At 42.9% G+C, this 12,228-nt stretch overlaps 1 protein-coding gene across 1 annotated transcript; it reads left to right on the top strand.

The window, feature by feature from the left end:
* The first annotated feature begins 2,311 nt into the window (after positions 1-2,311).
* On the top strand, positions 2,312-10,711 carry ACOD1 (aconitate decarboxylase 1). The gene is made up of 5 exons (XM_055426488.2): positions 2,312-2,629; positions 4,048-4,209; positions 5,394-5,483; positions 6,707-6,912; positions 9,416-10,711. Exons 1-5 carry the CDS (start codon positions 2,618-2,620, stop codon positions 10,359-10,361), a joined length of 1,416 nt encoding a protein of 471 aa, XP_055282463.2. The 5' UTR covers positions 2,312-2,617; the 3' UTR covers positions 10,362-10,711.
* The last annotated feature ends 1,517 nt before the right edge of the window (positions 10,712-12,228 follow it).

Genomic DNA, 12,228 nt, shown 5'->3' with positions numbered 1-12,228 from the left:
AAACTTTGCCTTCGTGAGTGTTTGCAAGTTTGCAAAGTCCATCTTTCGGCTCTGTGTACAGAACTTGGTTCCCTGTTTCAAAAGTAAGCTGAAAACTCTAGAATTTCAAACTGAGATAATGCTTCGGGAGTTCTGTTTTGAGTGTTTTTCAAACTAGATAACTGTTTCCTTTCAACTCAATCAGATTACTCTTAACACCAATTTGCGCAGACTATCAAGCAATAAATCACAAAATCTTATGATGTGATTGTTCTTACTTGCTGGGGTCTATCCTAATGGCCCCAAATACCTATCTTGCCCTTTCTACGCAAATATTCACTTTACTCCTGGATACAGAAATTTACCCATCCACTGGAACCTGGCTTTGGAGTCCACTGATATAAAACAAATTGTCTGAAATGGTACCCTGATGCTCACAACCACTGTGCTGCCACTACGGATCCTGGCTTTGGGTTTCCCCAGTCTGGACCATGGTTGGGAAGCCCACTTTTGTCAGCAGTTGGCTTAAGAAGAGAATCCAAACGTGCCCCAGTGTCATCCTTTCTGGTCCCTCTTCCCTGCATCATTCAGCTAGGTACAATTAGATACCCCTCCTTTGAATTTTCCTTAACTACTTGGGATAACCCCTCCACGTTGCTTCCGGTCACTTCTCTCTCTGACTGGTACCCCCCAGCCTTCTTTATACATAAACGATCGCCCTGCCTTCACTCCCCAAAGCATGGTTGACATAGGTTGTAATCTGTAACAAACTTTCCTGAGAATGACAAACAACTATTATATTGCAAAGAAAAAATTCAAATTAGATATTTGGATCCACTGCTGTTAAATTTGTCTGCCTGGGCCCTTCCAACATGGGGTTCCCTGCTGACTACCTCCCCAGCTCCAGCCTCAACCCCAACCCGTGTGTGGTTCTGACTTAAAACCAGGGTATCACCCCCAGCCATCCACAGAGGTTCCTAATGCCTTGACCCTGTCTCCAGAGCCCCAACCAAGAGAAGCAAAGCACTTAACCTCTTCTTTGAGAGACACTGTCTGACTGCAGGAAAGACAGCCTTTCGATTTTTTATGCAGAACCATTTAGCTTCTCTTTGTCTCAAATTCTCTCTTCTGCGACAGGATCCAGGTAGAACTCCAAGGCTCTAGATTTCCTCTGAAATTAACATGCAAACATCCTCAGAGAAGAATTCTGCCACTTCACCTGCAACTACAAGCTCCACCTGAGTTCTGGTACCCCCTGTAAGTACAAACCAATGGCGCAGAACTAGGCAGCCTGAGGGCAATAAGAATTCCCTAGAGGACCAGAGCTAGGTTCAGACGAGTAAACCTGCAGTGATTGATTATAAACAAAAAGGCCCAGACAAGCTGGGTTGAAGTCCACTTGGGCCATAGCAGGGAGACAGCAATAGATCCCAGAAACCAGTCAGAGGACCAGGAACCAGTGATTTGCATATACTGAAAAATGCAGTTCAGGAGCAAACAAGGGAACATCTGAGAAGAACTGCGATAAACACTCAATGCCCTTCTAGGTTCTTAATCTCAAACTACCAGGAACTTCTGGAAGGCATATTTGTCCCTGACAATGGTGACTAGCAGAGGTGAAATGGAAGGGGAAAATGAGAGTACTCCTTAAATACTGTGCATGCCATATTTCACTTAACCTGTTGCAGAAACGAGCACTCCAGAAATCAAGCACCACACTCGGAGAGTTGGAGAACTCAGGTTTATTACACCAGCGGGCCCAGAGGAGTTAACACTCCAAGCTCTGAGCCCCGAACAAAGGGATTACAGAGTTTTTATAAACAGACTGTAGTGGGCAACACTAGCTATTAACAGGCTGGTTTAAACTAAGGGGTTTCACGCGCATGGGAACAGTGGTCAGGATGGGGAGGAGGATGCCTGACCTTTACATCCAGGCATGTAAACAAACAGGCATATGATTAAGCAGGTTTGCAGGAGCTGGGCGATTGCAAAGAGCAGGACAAAAGTGAGTGAGATAAATTCCAGTTCCTAGTATTGCGAGTCCCCACTTTCTGAGACTACGTGACCTACAAGATCTAGATTCTGCAAGGGGCAAGCTGAGTTACAGAGGCAGAAGGAGAAGGAGGTTAGGTAAAATTTTAACTTTTCCTCTTCAGATTAAGTCACACTTGGGAGACATTTAATTTTTTTCAATTTTCATTACAATATTGTAAGTTAGTTTATGACTTTTATTTCTTTGCTGATCTTTTCCATAAATCCATGTCTACTTCCCCAGGACAAAATTTAGAACATCTATATAAAAGACTGTGACTGTTTTTCTGATTGTGACGAATAGCATCTAGGCACGAGATGCCTAGTTTTGCCATCAATGTACTTTTCTGATATCTGTGAGGACTCATTTGATCATTGCTACTCTACTTTCTAGGTTTATTTAGTTAGTTTACTGGCAAGTTAAACAACTCATTACAGAGGAAGTTGAAGTTATTTTAGCTGGGAGGTGTTGAAATGGTGGAAATTTTCAAGTTAGAACAAAATGAGAGAGAATGGATTTGAGAGAAGAGAGAGGTATAAAGACGGTCACCGGCAACCAAATTTCTCCCCAATTCACTCTGGAGACAAGCCTCTTCTTTAGAACAGCATGATGCTCAAGGTATTGTTTCCTTTTATGGGGTTTATTTAAACTAGCTTTCCTTTTCTTCTCAGCTTTCTCAGTTCCTCTCCTTAGAAGAGTTACCTGCTTCTACCTTTAAAATGTCATTTCAATATTTCCCGTAGCCTCTGGATGGTCTAATTAAGCGCATTTTGTTTTTCATCAATGTTTTGCCAAGAATAGATGTAATTCCCTGATTTAAAAAAAATAGGAAGAAATGAATCAGTTTAAGTTCATGGAATTTTAACCTTCTAGTTTAGCAATTATCCATTACGATGTTGCCATACTGCTTTTCTAATTATCTGTCTACTGTCCTTAGTCCCCTGGAGAAGATAAGTATTTTTGTGGTAGGAACCATAATATCTTGGTTTGGTATTCTAGAGTGCTTAGCACAGGGCAGACACATAGCAAGAACTCTTGAAATATTTATTAAAGAAGTGCATGAGTGTGTGCTAAGTCACTTCAGTCGTGTCTGACTTTTTGCAACCCTATGGACTATAGCCCATCAGTCTCCTCTGTCCATGGGACTTTTCAGGCAAGAATACTGGAGTGGGGTTGCCATACCCTCCTCCAGGGAATCTTCCCCGTCCAGGGACTGAACCCACGTTCTTTATTTTACCATAATTTATGCATTAGTCATAGTATCTTTACTAAGAACAGATGTCAATTCCAGGAGAAAAATCAAGACCAAAAAGATATTTTAGAAATAGATGGCACAAGGTGAAAGACAGCTGAGCAGCTGCACATTTGTTTCTTAGTGTTCCTTCTTCAGGGGCCACAAAGAGATTGTTTATTCTTTGGCACATGGGGTGGTGTTCAGGACTTGTCAGGCGGTCTGCTGGGGTCTCCTACTTTCTTTCTTTCTTTAAGTTTTTTATTTTTTATGTGGACTATTTTTAAGGTCTTTCTTGAATTTGTTACAATATGGCATCTGTTTCATGTTTTGGTTTTCTGTCCCCAAGGTATGTGGGATCTTAGCCCCTGACCAAGGATCGAACCCACACCCCCTATATTAGAAGGTGAAGTCTTAACCATTGGGCCATCAGGGAAGTCCCCGGGACCTACTCCACGCCCAGGCATGCTCACCTGATGGGCCAGATATCCCTCCTCTCCTCCCCTTCTTAATCTCTTTCTGCCTCACCAAAGCCCACCACCCTCTGTGGCCATTATCTGCTTGCTCCTCTGTGTCCTCACCTCGACTGAGGACAGAAACTGGCCATCGTCCATTTCCACATCCCCCTGCCTCATACATGTGTTCACTACACGTCACTTTTTAGGGTCTGAACTTAATTGGACCAACTGGGTTTCCTGTAATGGAGCAGACTCTTTATGCAGAAGTACCTTGAGTTCTCATGTAGAAAGGAAGTGTGTGAATACAGAGTCATCACAGCACTGCTCTAACTCTCTTGCCTTTAAAGTCTGTCACAGAAAGCTTTGCCAAAGTGATCCACGGCTTGAAGGTGGGACACCTGACAGATCGTGTCATTCAGAGGAGCAAGAGGATGGTTCTAGATGCTCTGGGAGTGGGGCTCCTGGGAACCAGCACAGAAGTGTTTCACAAAGCCAGCGGATACAGTAAAGTAAGAAGCTCCAGGTCTACTTTAGAATTAAAACCAGGAGTGGACACACAGCTGTTTGGAAGATGTATCCAGGGACATTCATTTGTGTTCTACTACTCTACTCTTCATTTTAGAGAGAGTGCCTGCTGTAAATAGCATGGTGGTTTACAGTTTTATGCTTTTCTATGCTGTATTTGTTGCTGTTGTCCAGTCACTCAGTAGTGTCCAACTCTTTGTGACCCCATGGACTGCAGCACGTCAGGCTTCCTTGGGCTTCACTGCCAGGGTTTGTCCAAATTCATGTCCATTGAGTCAATGATGTCATCCAACCATCTCATCCTCTGTGGCCCCCTTCTGCCCCTGCCCTCTATCTTTCCCAGCATCTGGGTCTTTACCAATGAGTCAGCTCTTCACAGCAGATGGCCAAAGTACTGGAGCTTCAGTTTCAGCATCAGTCCTTCCAACGAACATTCAGGCTTGATTTCCTTTAGCACTGACTGGTTTGATCTCCTTGCTGTCCAAGGGACTCCCAAGAGTCTTCTCCAGCATGAGTATTTGAAGGCATCAATTCTTCGGTATTCAGCCTTCTTTATGGTTCAACTCTCACATACGTACATCTATGCTTTATATTACCTGAGTCTTAGTATACATCCACATCCTTTACTAAGTCACTGTCTTAAGGCCAGTCTTAATCTTAAGGCTAGCAATATCTCAAGTTGATTACTATTATAACTGAAAGGACAGTTCTACCTGAGAGTCTGGGCGGCCATAGTACCTGCCCCGGGCCATTTGTTCTTACAAAGACTTGAAGATTTTCTGGAGAAAAGCCTGGACAAGCCTGCAGGTGTTTACATGGCAGACGTGCACCCACTCACCAAAGAACAAGCTTGATAGAGACGATCAGTCCACCTTTTCCTAGTGTTTATCTTCAAGGAGTAAATATGAGTAAATTCAGACTTCATTCCTTGGTGCACTTAGGGATCACAGTCTGAAACTGAGTGACAGCATCTCCGCTACCTTCCACGGAGAAAGTTGTATTTTTTTTCTACAAGGAAGAGGGAAATCCAATGACTAGGGCTTTAATCTAGCACAGAGGACTCAATAAGGAATAATAGTGTCTCCAAAGATGAAGAACAACTATTGAAATGGTGACTTGGTATATAGGTTCATACCCTGCATCACTGATTGATATTCTTTCATTCCAGATCTATAATTCCAATGTATCCAGCACTGTTTGGGGCCAGCCAGAACTCAGGCTCCCACCAACCTATGCTGCTTTTGTTAATGGTGTGGCTGTAAGGAAATTTCCATGATTTTTCTACTGTTCAACAATCAGAATAATTTCAGAGCCAGAAGATATCTCAGAAATTTCCCAGTTTTCATATCCTACTGCTGAGTTCATTGAAGTTCAGAGAGGTGAAGTGGCCTGCCCTCTCTCCTATGTTGTTATGTCAATTTCATGGTTTTACAGTGAATTGATGTTTTTTGAAATTGTGAAGGAGAGGAAATAAGATGGAAATATTTTGATAAAAATGCTCCTAAGTTATCTCAACTCTAAATTAAATATCCAGACTCAATTCCTTCTTAATCCCTTCTGCTGTGGCCAGTATCAGCTTCCATTCAGCAGCCAGCCTTTCATTCAATCAGCAGATATTTATCAAGATAGAAACAACGACCATCTGGTATCTATTTTTTCTGTACCAAAAATCAGGACTTCTCATCTGAGAGACAATGTATATGCCTTTTCTGTGTGTCAGGAGCAGTCTACAAGATATAATTTGTACGTGAACCTGTTGGGATTTCTGAGATATTTTTATGGTTGATGGGGACAGTAGTTCAGAATATCGAAAGTCAAATCTGACAGTGCATCCACAAGTAAACATCCAGTAAGCCATAGGGAAGGCACCGGCCACAACGAGACAAAAATCTATTTTAAATTGAACTTCTGGTTATTACCATTTCATGTAAGGAAAAAGCAAATAACTGGGATGAGGAGGAATAAAATCTTATAGCAGAAAATAAAGATCTAAAATATAGCTTAATAGTTAATCTGGGTTCAAGAGTTCTTGCAACTTCTTTATAGATTTGAAATTATTTCATAATAAAAAGGGCTCAGATAATATGACCTGATATGGAATAAATGACATTAAACTCTTCATGTGACTTGTTGAAAGGTCAAAGAGGGAGGGAGGAGAAGCTACCTAATTCTACAGCTTTGTTCATAAGGAAGGTATGGATCTGTCCAGGGATGGCCCCTGAGTAAGACCCAAGCTCCTTGTGGTTCGTGGGCTGCTCGGGAAGGTCCCATTTGATCTGGCCAGAGGACAGACTATCTAGTGCCCAACCATGTGATTAAGAACCATAGCCAGTTCATAGGTTTACTGTTCAGAGGATCAGGTCTAAAAATGTCACATCAAACAAGGTTAGTACTGAAATAAACCCTGACTGGTTCAAAAGCCATCACATGAAGGGAGACACATTTAGGTTTTGGTTGTTGTTTGTGTGTCTATTCACACAGATCCACTCAATGGATTTCGATGACACGTGGTACCCTGCCACCCACCCTTCTGGAGCTGTCCTTCCTGTCCTCATGGCTCTATCAGAAGCCCTGCCACCAAGTCCAAAGTATTCTGGCCTTGACCTGCTGCTGGCTTTCAATGTTGGTATTGAAGTGCAAGGCCGATTACTGCGTTTTGCCAAAGAAGCCTATGACATACCAAAGAGGTATGGAGAAAGTGTGCCCCATCCTGAGGCAGCCACATTCCCCTTCATCTGTTAGTTATTATCTCTGTGGAGCTTTCTGATATAGAGGTTGGCTCAGTGGAAGCTGTTGTCATTAGTGCTGGCAGTTAAGTCCACTCAACCAGATATCAAACTGTTTATTCCGTATAGAAAAGTGTGATCTCAGAAGTGCTAGTGAAAAGTCTCCTCTGGGTTTAGAGAGCCAGTTGAGCAACCAGGACCATAAACAGATCTGGATCGCCTCACCCCAGGGTGCTCATGACGTGCTCACCTTCATGGGTACTCCCGATAGCCCTCAGTTCATCTCAAAGCAGAAATCTACTTTGGTATTTCTAGGGTCCTTCAGACAAATGAGAACAAACAGAATACCGTAAATCTGACTACTCAACCCACAGATCAAAAATGGTTCAACACTGACTGTATCAGATGGTTCAATCTAATATTTATTTTGCCATTTGTTCCAGCCTTCTGGGGGAGGAGTAAATAAGAATATTGAGTGAGCGCTCACAGTTTCCATTGAGTTTTTACAGTTACTTACAGAGCCTTTCAGCAATCAACAACTTTTGCCTTTTGTGCAATAACTGTAAGAGTGAAAGTGGAGTGAAAGTGAAGTGAAAGTTGCTCAGTCGTGTCCGACTCTCTGCGACCCCATGGACTGTACAGTCCATGGAATTCTCCAGGCCAGAATACTGGAGTGGGTAGCCTTTCCCTTCTCCAGGGGATCTTCCCAACCCAGGGATCAGTCCCAGGTCTCCCGCATTACAGGCAGATTGTTTACCAGCTGAGCCACCAGGGAAGCCCAACTGTAACAGTCCGTTCCGTTCCGTTCAGTCGCTCAGTCGTGTCTGACTCTTTGCGACCCTGTGGACTGTAGCCTACCAGGCTTCTCCGTCCATGGGATTCTCCAGGCAAGAATACTGGAGTGGGTTACCATTTCCTTCTCCAGGGGATCTTCCCGACCCAGGGATCGAACCTGGGTCTCCCGCATTGGAGGCAGACGCTTTAACCTCTGAGCCACCAGGGAAGCCCATAAACAGTACCATTTATAAATAATTTACTAAGGGTCAGGCCACATCCGCTGGATCATGGAGAAAGCAAGAGAGTTCCAGAAGAGCATCTATTTCTGCTTCATTGACTATGCCAAAGCCTTTGACTGTGTGCATCACAATAAACTGTGGAAAATTCTGAAAGAGATGGGAATCCCAGACCACCTGACCTGCCTCTTGAGAAACCTGTATGCAGGTCAGGAAGCAACAGTCAGAACTGTACATGGAACAACCGACTGGTTCCAAATAGGAAAAGGAGTGCGTCAAGGCTGTATATTGTCACCTTGCTTATTTAACTTATATGCAGAGTACATCATGAGGAACGCTGGGCTGGTAGAAGCACAAGCTGGAATCAAGATTGCTGGGAGAAATATCAATAACCTCAGATATGCAGATGAAACTACCCTTATGGCAGAAAGTGAAGAGGAACTCAAAAGCCTCTTGATGAAAGTGAAAGAGGAGAGTGAAAAGGTTGGCTTGAAGCTCAACATTCAGAAAACAAAGATCATGGCATCTGGTCCCATCACTTCATGGGAAATAGATGGAAAAACAGTGGAAACAGTGTCAGACTTTATTTTTTTGGGCTCCAAAATCACTGCGGATGCTGATTGCAGCCATGAAATTAAAAGACGCTTGCTCCTTGGAAGGAAAGTTATGACCAGCCTAAATAGTATATTAAAAAGCAGAGACATTACTTTGCCAACAAAGGTCCATCTAGTCAAGGCTATGGTTTTTCCCGTGGTCATGTATGGATGTGAGAGTTGGACTGTGAGGAAGGCTGATCGCCGAAGAATTGATGCTTTTGAACTGCAGTGTTGGAAGACTCTTGAGAGTCCCTTGTACCGCAAGGAGATCCAACCAGTCCATTCTAAAGGAGATCGATCCTGGGTGTTCATTGGAAGGGCTGATGTTAAAGCTGAAACTGCAATACTTTGGCCACCTCATGCGACGAGTTGACTCACTGGAAAAGACTCTGATGCTGGGAAAGGTTGGGGGTGGGAGGAGAAGGGGACGACCGAGAATGAGATGGCTGGATGGCATCACCGACTCTTTGGACATGAGTTTGAGTGAACTCCAGGAGTTGGTGATGGATAGGGAGGCCGGGCATGCTGTGATTCATGGGGTCGCGGAGAGTCAGACACGACTGAGCAACTGAACTGAACTGAAGGGTCAGGCCCTGTTGTAATCATACAAATTTATTCAAAACTCACAAGGGAGTTTTACTATTATGATGATGATGATTATCACTTTATGTAAGAGAAAACTGGTACAGAGAAGTTGAATAACTTTTCCAAGATCACATAGCTAATAGGAGGAAGAGCTGAGATTTGAATGTAGGCCTTAGGGCTCAATTAGCTCAGCTCCTGACCACTGTACTATACCGCCCCCTGGCAGCTGAAGTTCGTAAGTCTCCACCTCTGTGTTCTTTTGTTTTTCAGATTCCATCCCCCCTCGGTGGTGGGAACCTTGGGGAGTGCTGCCGCAGCATCTAAATTTTTTGGGCTCAGCATGACAGAGTGCCAAGAGGCCCTGGCTATTGCTGTTTCTCATGCTGGGGCACCCATGGCAAATGCTGCCACTCAGACCAAACCACTTCACATGGGAAATGCTGCCAGGCATGGGCTAGAAGCTGCTTTCCTGGCAATTCTGGGTCTCCAGGGAAACAAACGGGTTTTGGATTCGGAGACAGGGTTTGGGGCCTTCTATGCCAACTATTCTCCTGAAGTCCTTCCAGACCTAGATTCACACACTTGGCTCCTGGAGAAGCAAGATGTGGCCTTCAAGCGTTTCCCTGCCCATTTGGCCACCCACTGGGTGGCAGACACAGCTGCATCTGTGAGAAGGCACCTTGTAACAGACAAAGCCCCGCTCCCCATTGACCGCATTGAGAGAATTGTGCTTCGAATTCCAGATGTCCAGTATGTGAACAGGCCCTTCCCCAAATCCGAGCACGAAGCCCGCCACTCCTTCCAGTATGTGGCCTGTGCCATGCTGCTCGATGGTGTCATCACTGTCCCAGCCTTCCACAAACACCAGATCAACAAGCCACAGGTGAGAGAGCTGCTTGGTAAGGTGGAGCTGGAGCACCCTCGAGACAACCTACCAAACTTCAACACACTGTACTGTGAGATGAGTGTTGCCCTCAAGGATGGAGCCGTCTTCACAGAGCGTTCGGATACCTTCTACGGTCACTGGAGGAAGCCTCTGAGCCAGAAGGACCTACAGGAAAAGTTCAGAGCCAATTCCTGCAGGACACTGTCCTGCCACACTGTAGAAAGGCTTATAGAGACAGTAGAAAACCTAGAAGACCTGGAAGACTGCTCCGTGCTCACCACACTTCTGAAAGAAACCTCTCCACCAAAGATAGCTTCAAAATCTATCTAGCATTTAATTATTCCATCATACAATCTCTCCTATGGCTTGACCACATCCAGGTGACTTTGTATCAGGGGAAATTCAATTCTATGCTTTATAGAACAAGGGTCTGTCCTGGGAATAAGTGCAGCACACTTCAGCGCTTCAGAGCCCAGACACAGAACTGGATATATATGGAAGCAGTCTTGTCCTGTAAATTTTGCAAGACAGTTCCAGTTACCCATTTTGGCAAGTTAATAAAGGTGCAAGAAACACAGAGACATTTATTTTAAGAGCACTCATAAGGCTGAAAGTCAAGTGCTTAGCTTAAACTTTTCAGAGGAGTTATTTATAAACCTTTATGAACCTCAAGGCATGAGAGGAATTTGAACTTCTACATAAAACTTCCTGACAGTGAAGATGGCTCTGGTCTGTTGTGCCACCAACAGACATCTTAGGCTATGTGTTATAAGAATCCCTTCACAATGGAGGGGATGCTATTGGGTTTTAAATAAGGGCTTCATTGTTTCAAATCCTGTTTCTGCCATTGACTAGATGTGACACTGGGCATGGTTCGGGGTATCCCTCTAGTTATGCTTTATTTTTTTTAAAGTATAAAAAATAAAGCAGTTTGACTCTAGAAACAGTATTCTTAATACAATCTATCACCTTTCATTATGAAAAAAAATTTGAGACTAATATCATGGATGTAGAATCTAAGATGTAATAAAGTATGACAGCCAAAACATAGCATATATGTGGACAGTCAAATAATATTCAACTGTATAAAACAATTAAAATGTCTTGTGAGGTTAAAATTGCCACATTAGTATTATATATACATAAACAGGGAGTTATTAAAGTTCATGTATTCTAAATTCCTTGCACTGTCCAAGAAAAGGGCAAGCTATTAACTCTAGCCTTTGACTTTCAAGTGTGTAAGTTGACATTTCTAGGGTGACTATATTTAAAAACAACAGTAGAATGTATCACTTCCAGGTTAATAGAAGAAGAAATAAGGAATTAGGTAAAAATAAGTAAAGTAAGAAAGGAAGGGGAAAAGAAATACAGAAAAGACAGAACAAACAGAAAGCACAATAAAAATGACAGGAAAAAAATCCAAATATATCTAAGCAAATGGACTAAATTGTTTCAGTTTAAAAAATGCAACAACCACGAACACATTCTTTTAAATGTTTGTTTTGTTAACAACTACTTTACTTGTCACAATTCATCCATTTTACATTTTATGAGTTTTAGTAAATGCATAGCGTCATGCAAATATCACTGCAGTTCAGTTTTGGAAAACTACCACTTCCAAACACCCCTTAGGCCTGCTTGCAATCAATTCTCATTCCCATCTCCAGTCCTCAGCAGCCAATGATCTGCTTTCTATCTCTTCACTTTTGTCTTTTTCCAACATTTCATATAAATGGAACCATACAATATATAATCTTATGTGTCTGGCTCTTTCACTTAGCATAAGAGTTTTAAGATTTTTTTTCACATATGTATAAGTACTTTATTCCCTTTCATTGCTGAGTAGCACCTCACCGTATGGATATACCACATTTGTTTACCCATTCATTGGTTAAAGAGAAGGTAGATAGTTTCCACTTGGAGGCTATTATGAATAAGGCTTCTATGAACATTCACAAGCATGTCTTTCCGGGGACATATCTTTCCATTACTCTTGGGTGGATTCCTAGGAGCAGGAGTACTGGATCATTTGGTAAAACTGTTTTCCAAAGTAACTTTATCACATTACATTTCTGCCAGCAACATATGATGGTTTCAGTTTCTCCTTATTTTCACCAAACTTTGGAATTATCAGTCTTTCTCATTTTAGCCAGTCTAGTGAGTATCCCTGGGTTGGGAAGATCCCCTGGAGAAGGAA

Source organism: Moschus berezovskii, chromosome 13 (assembly GCF_049115385.1).
Source record: "Moschus berezovskii isolate FMDL1 chromosome 13, NW_MosBer_1.0, whole genome shotgun sequence".
Lineage (NCBI taxonomy): Eukaryota > Metazoa > Chordata > Mammalia > Artiodactyla > Moschidae > Moschus > Moschus berezovskii.
This window is presented reverse-complemented; position numbering and strand designations above follow the sequence as displayed.

What these genes read in the sequence shown, in the direction of transcription:
- ACOD1 (XM_055426488.2), top strand. An exon ending in AAGCCAGCGGATACAGTAAA is followed by an intron (nt 4,210 to 5,393) that starts GTAAGAAGCTCC and finishes CTTTCATTCCAG; the next exon opens with ATCTATAATTCCAATGTATC. An exon ending in GCCTATGACATACCAAAGAG is followed by an intron (nt 6,913 to 9,415) that starts GTATGGAGAAAG and finishes TTTGTTTTTCAG; the next exon opens with ATTCCATCCCCCCTCGGTGG.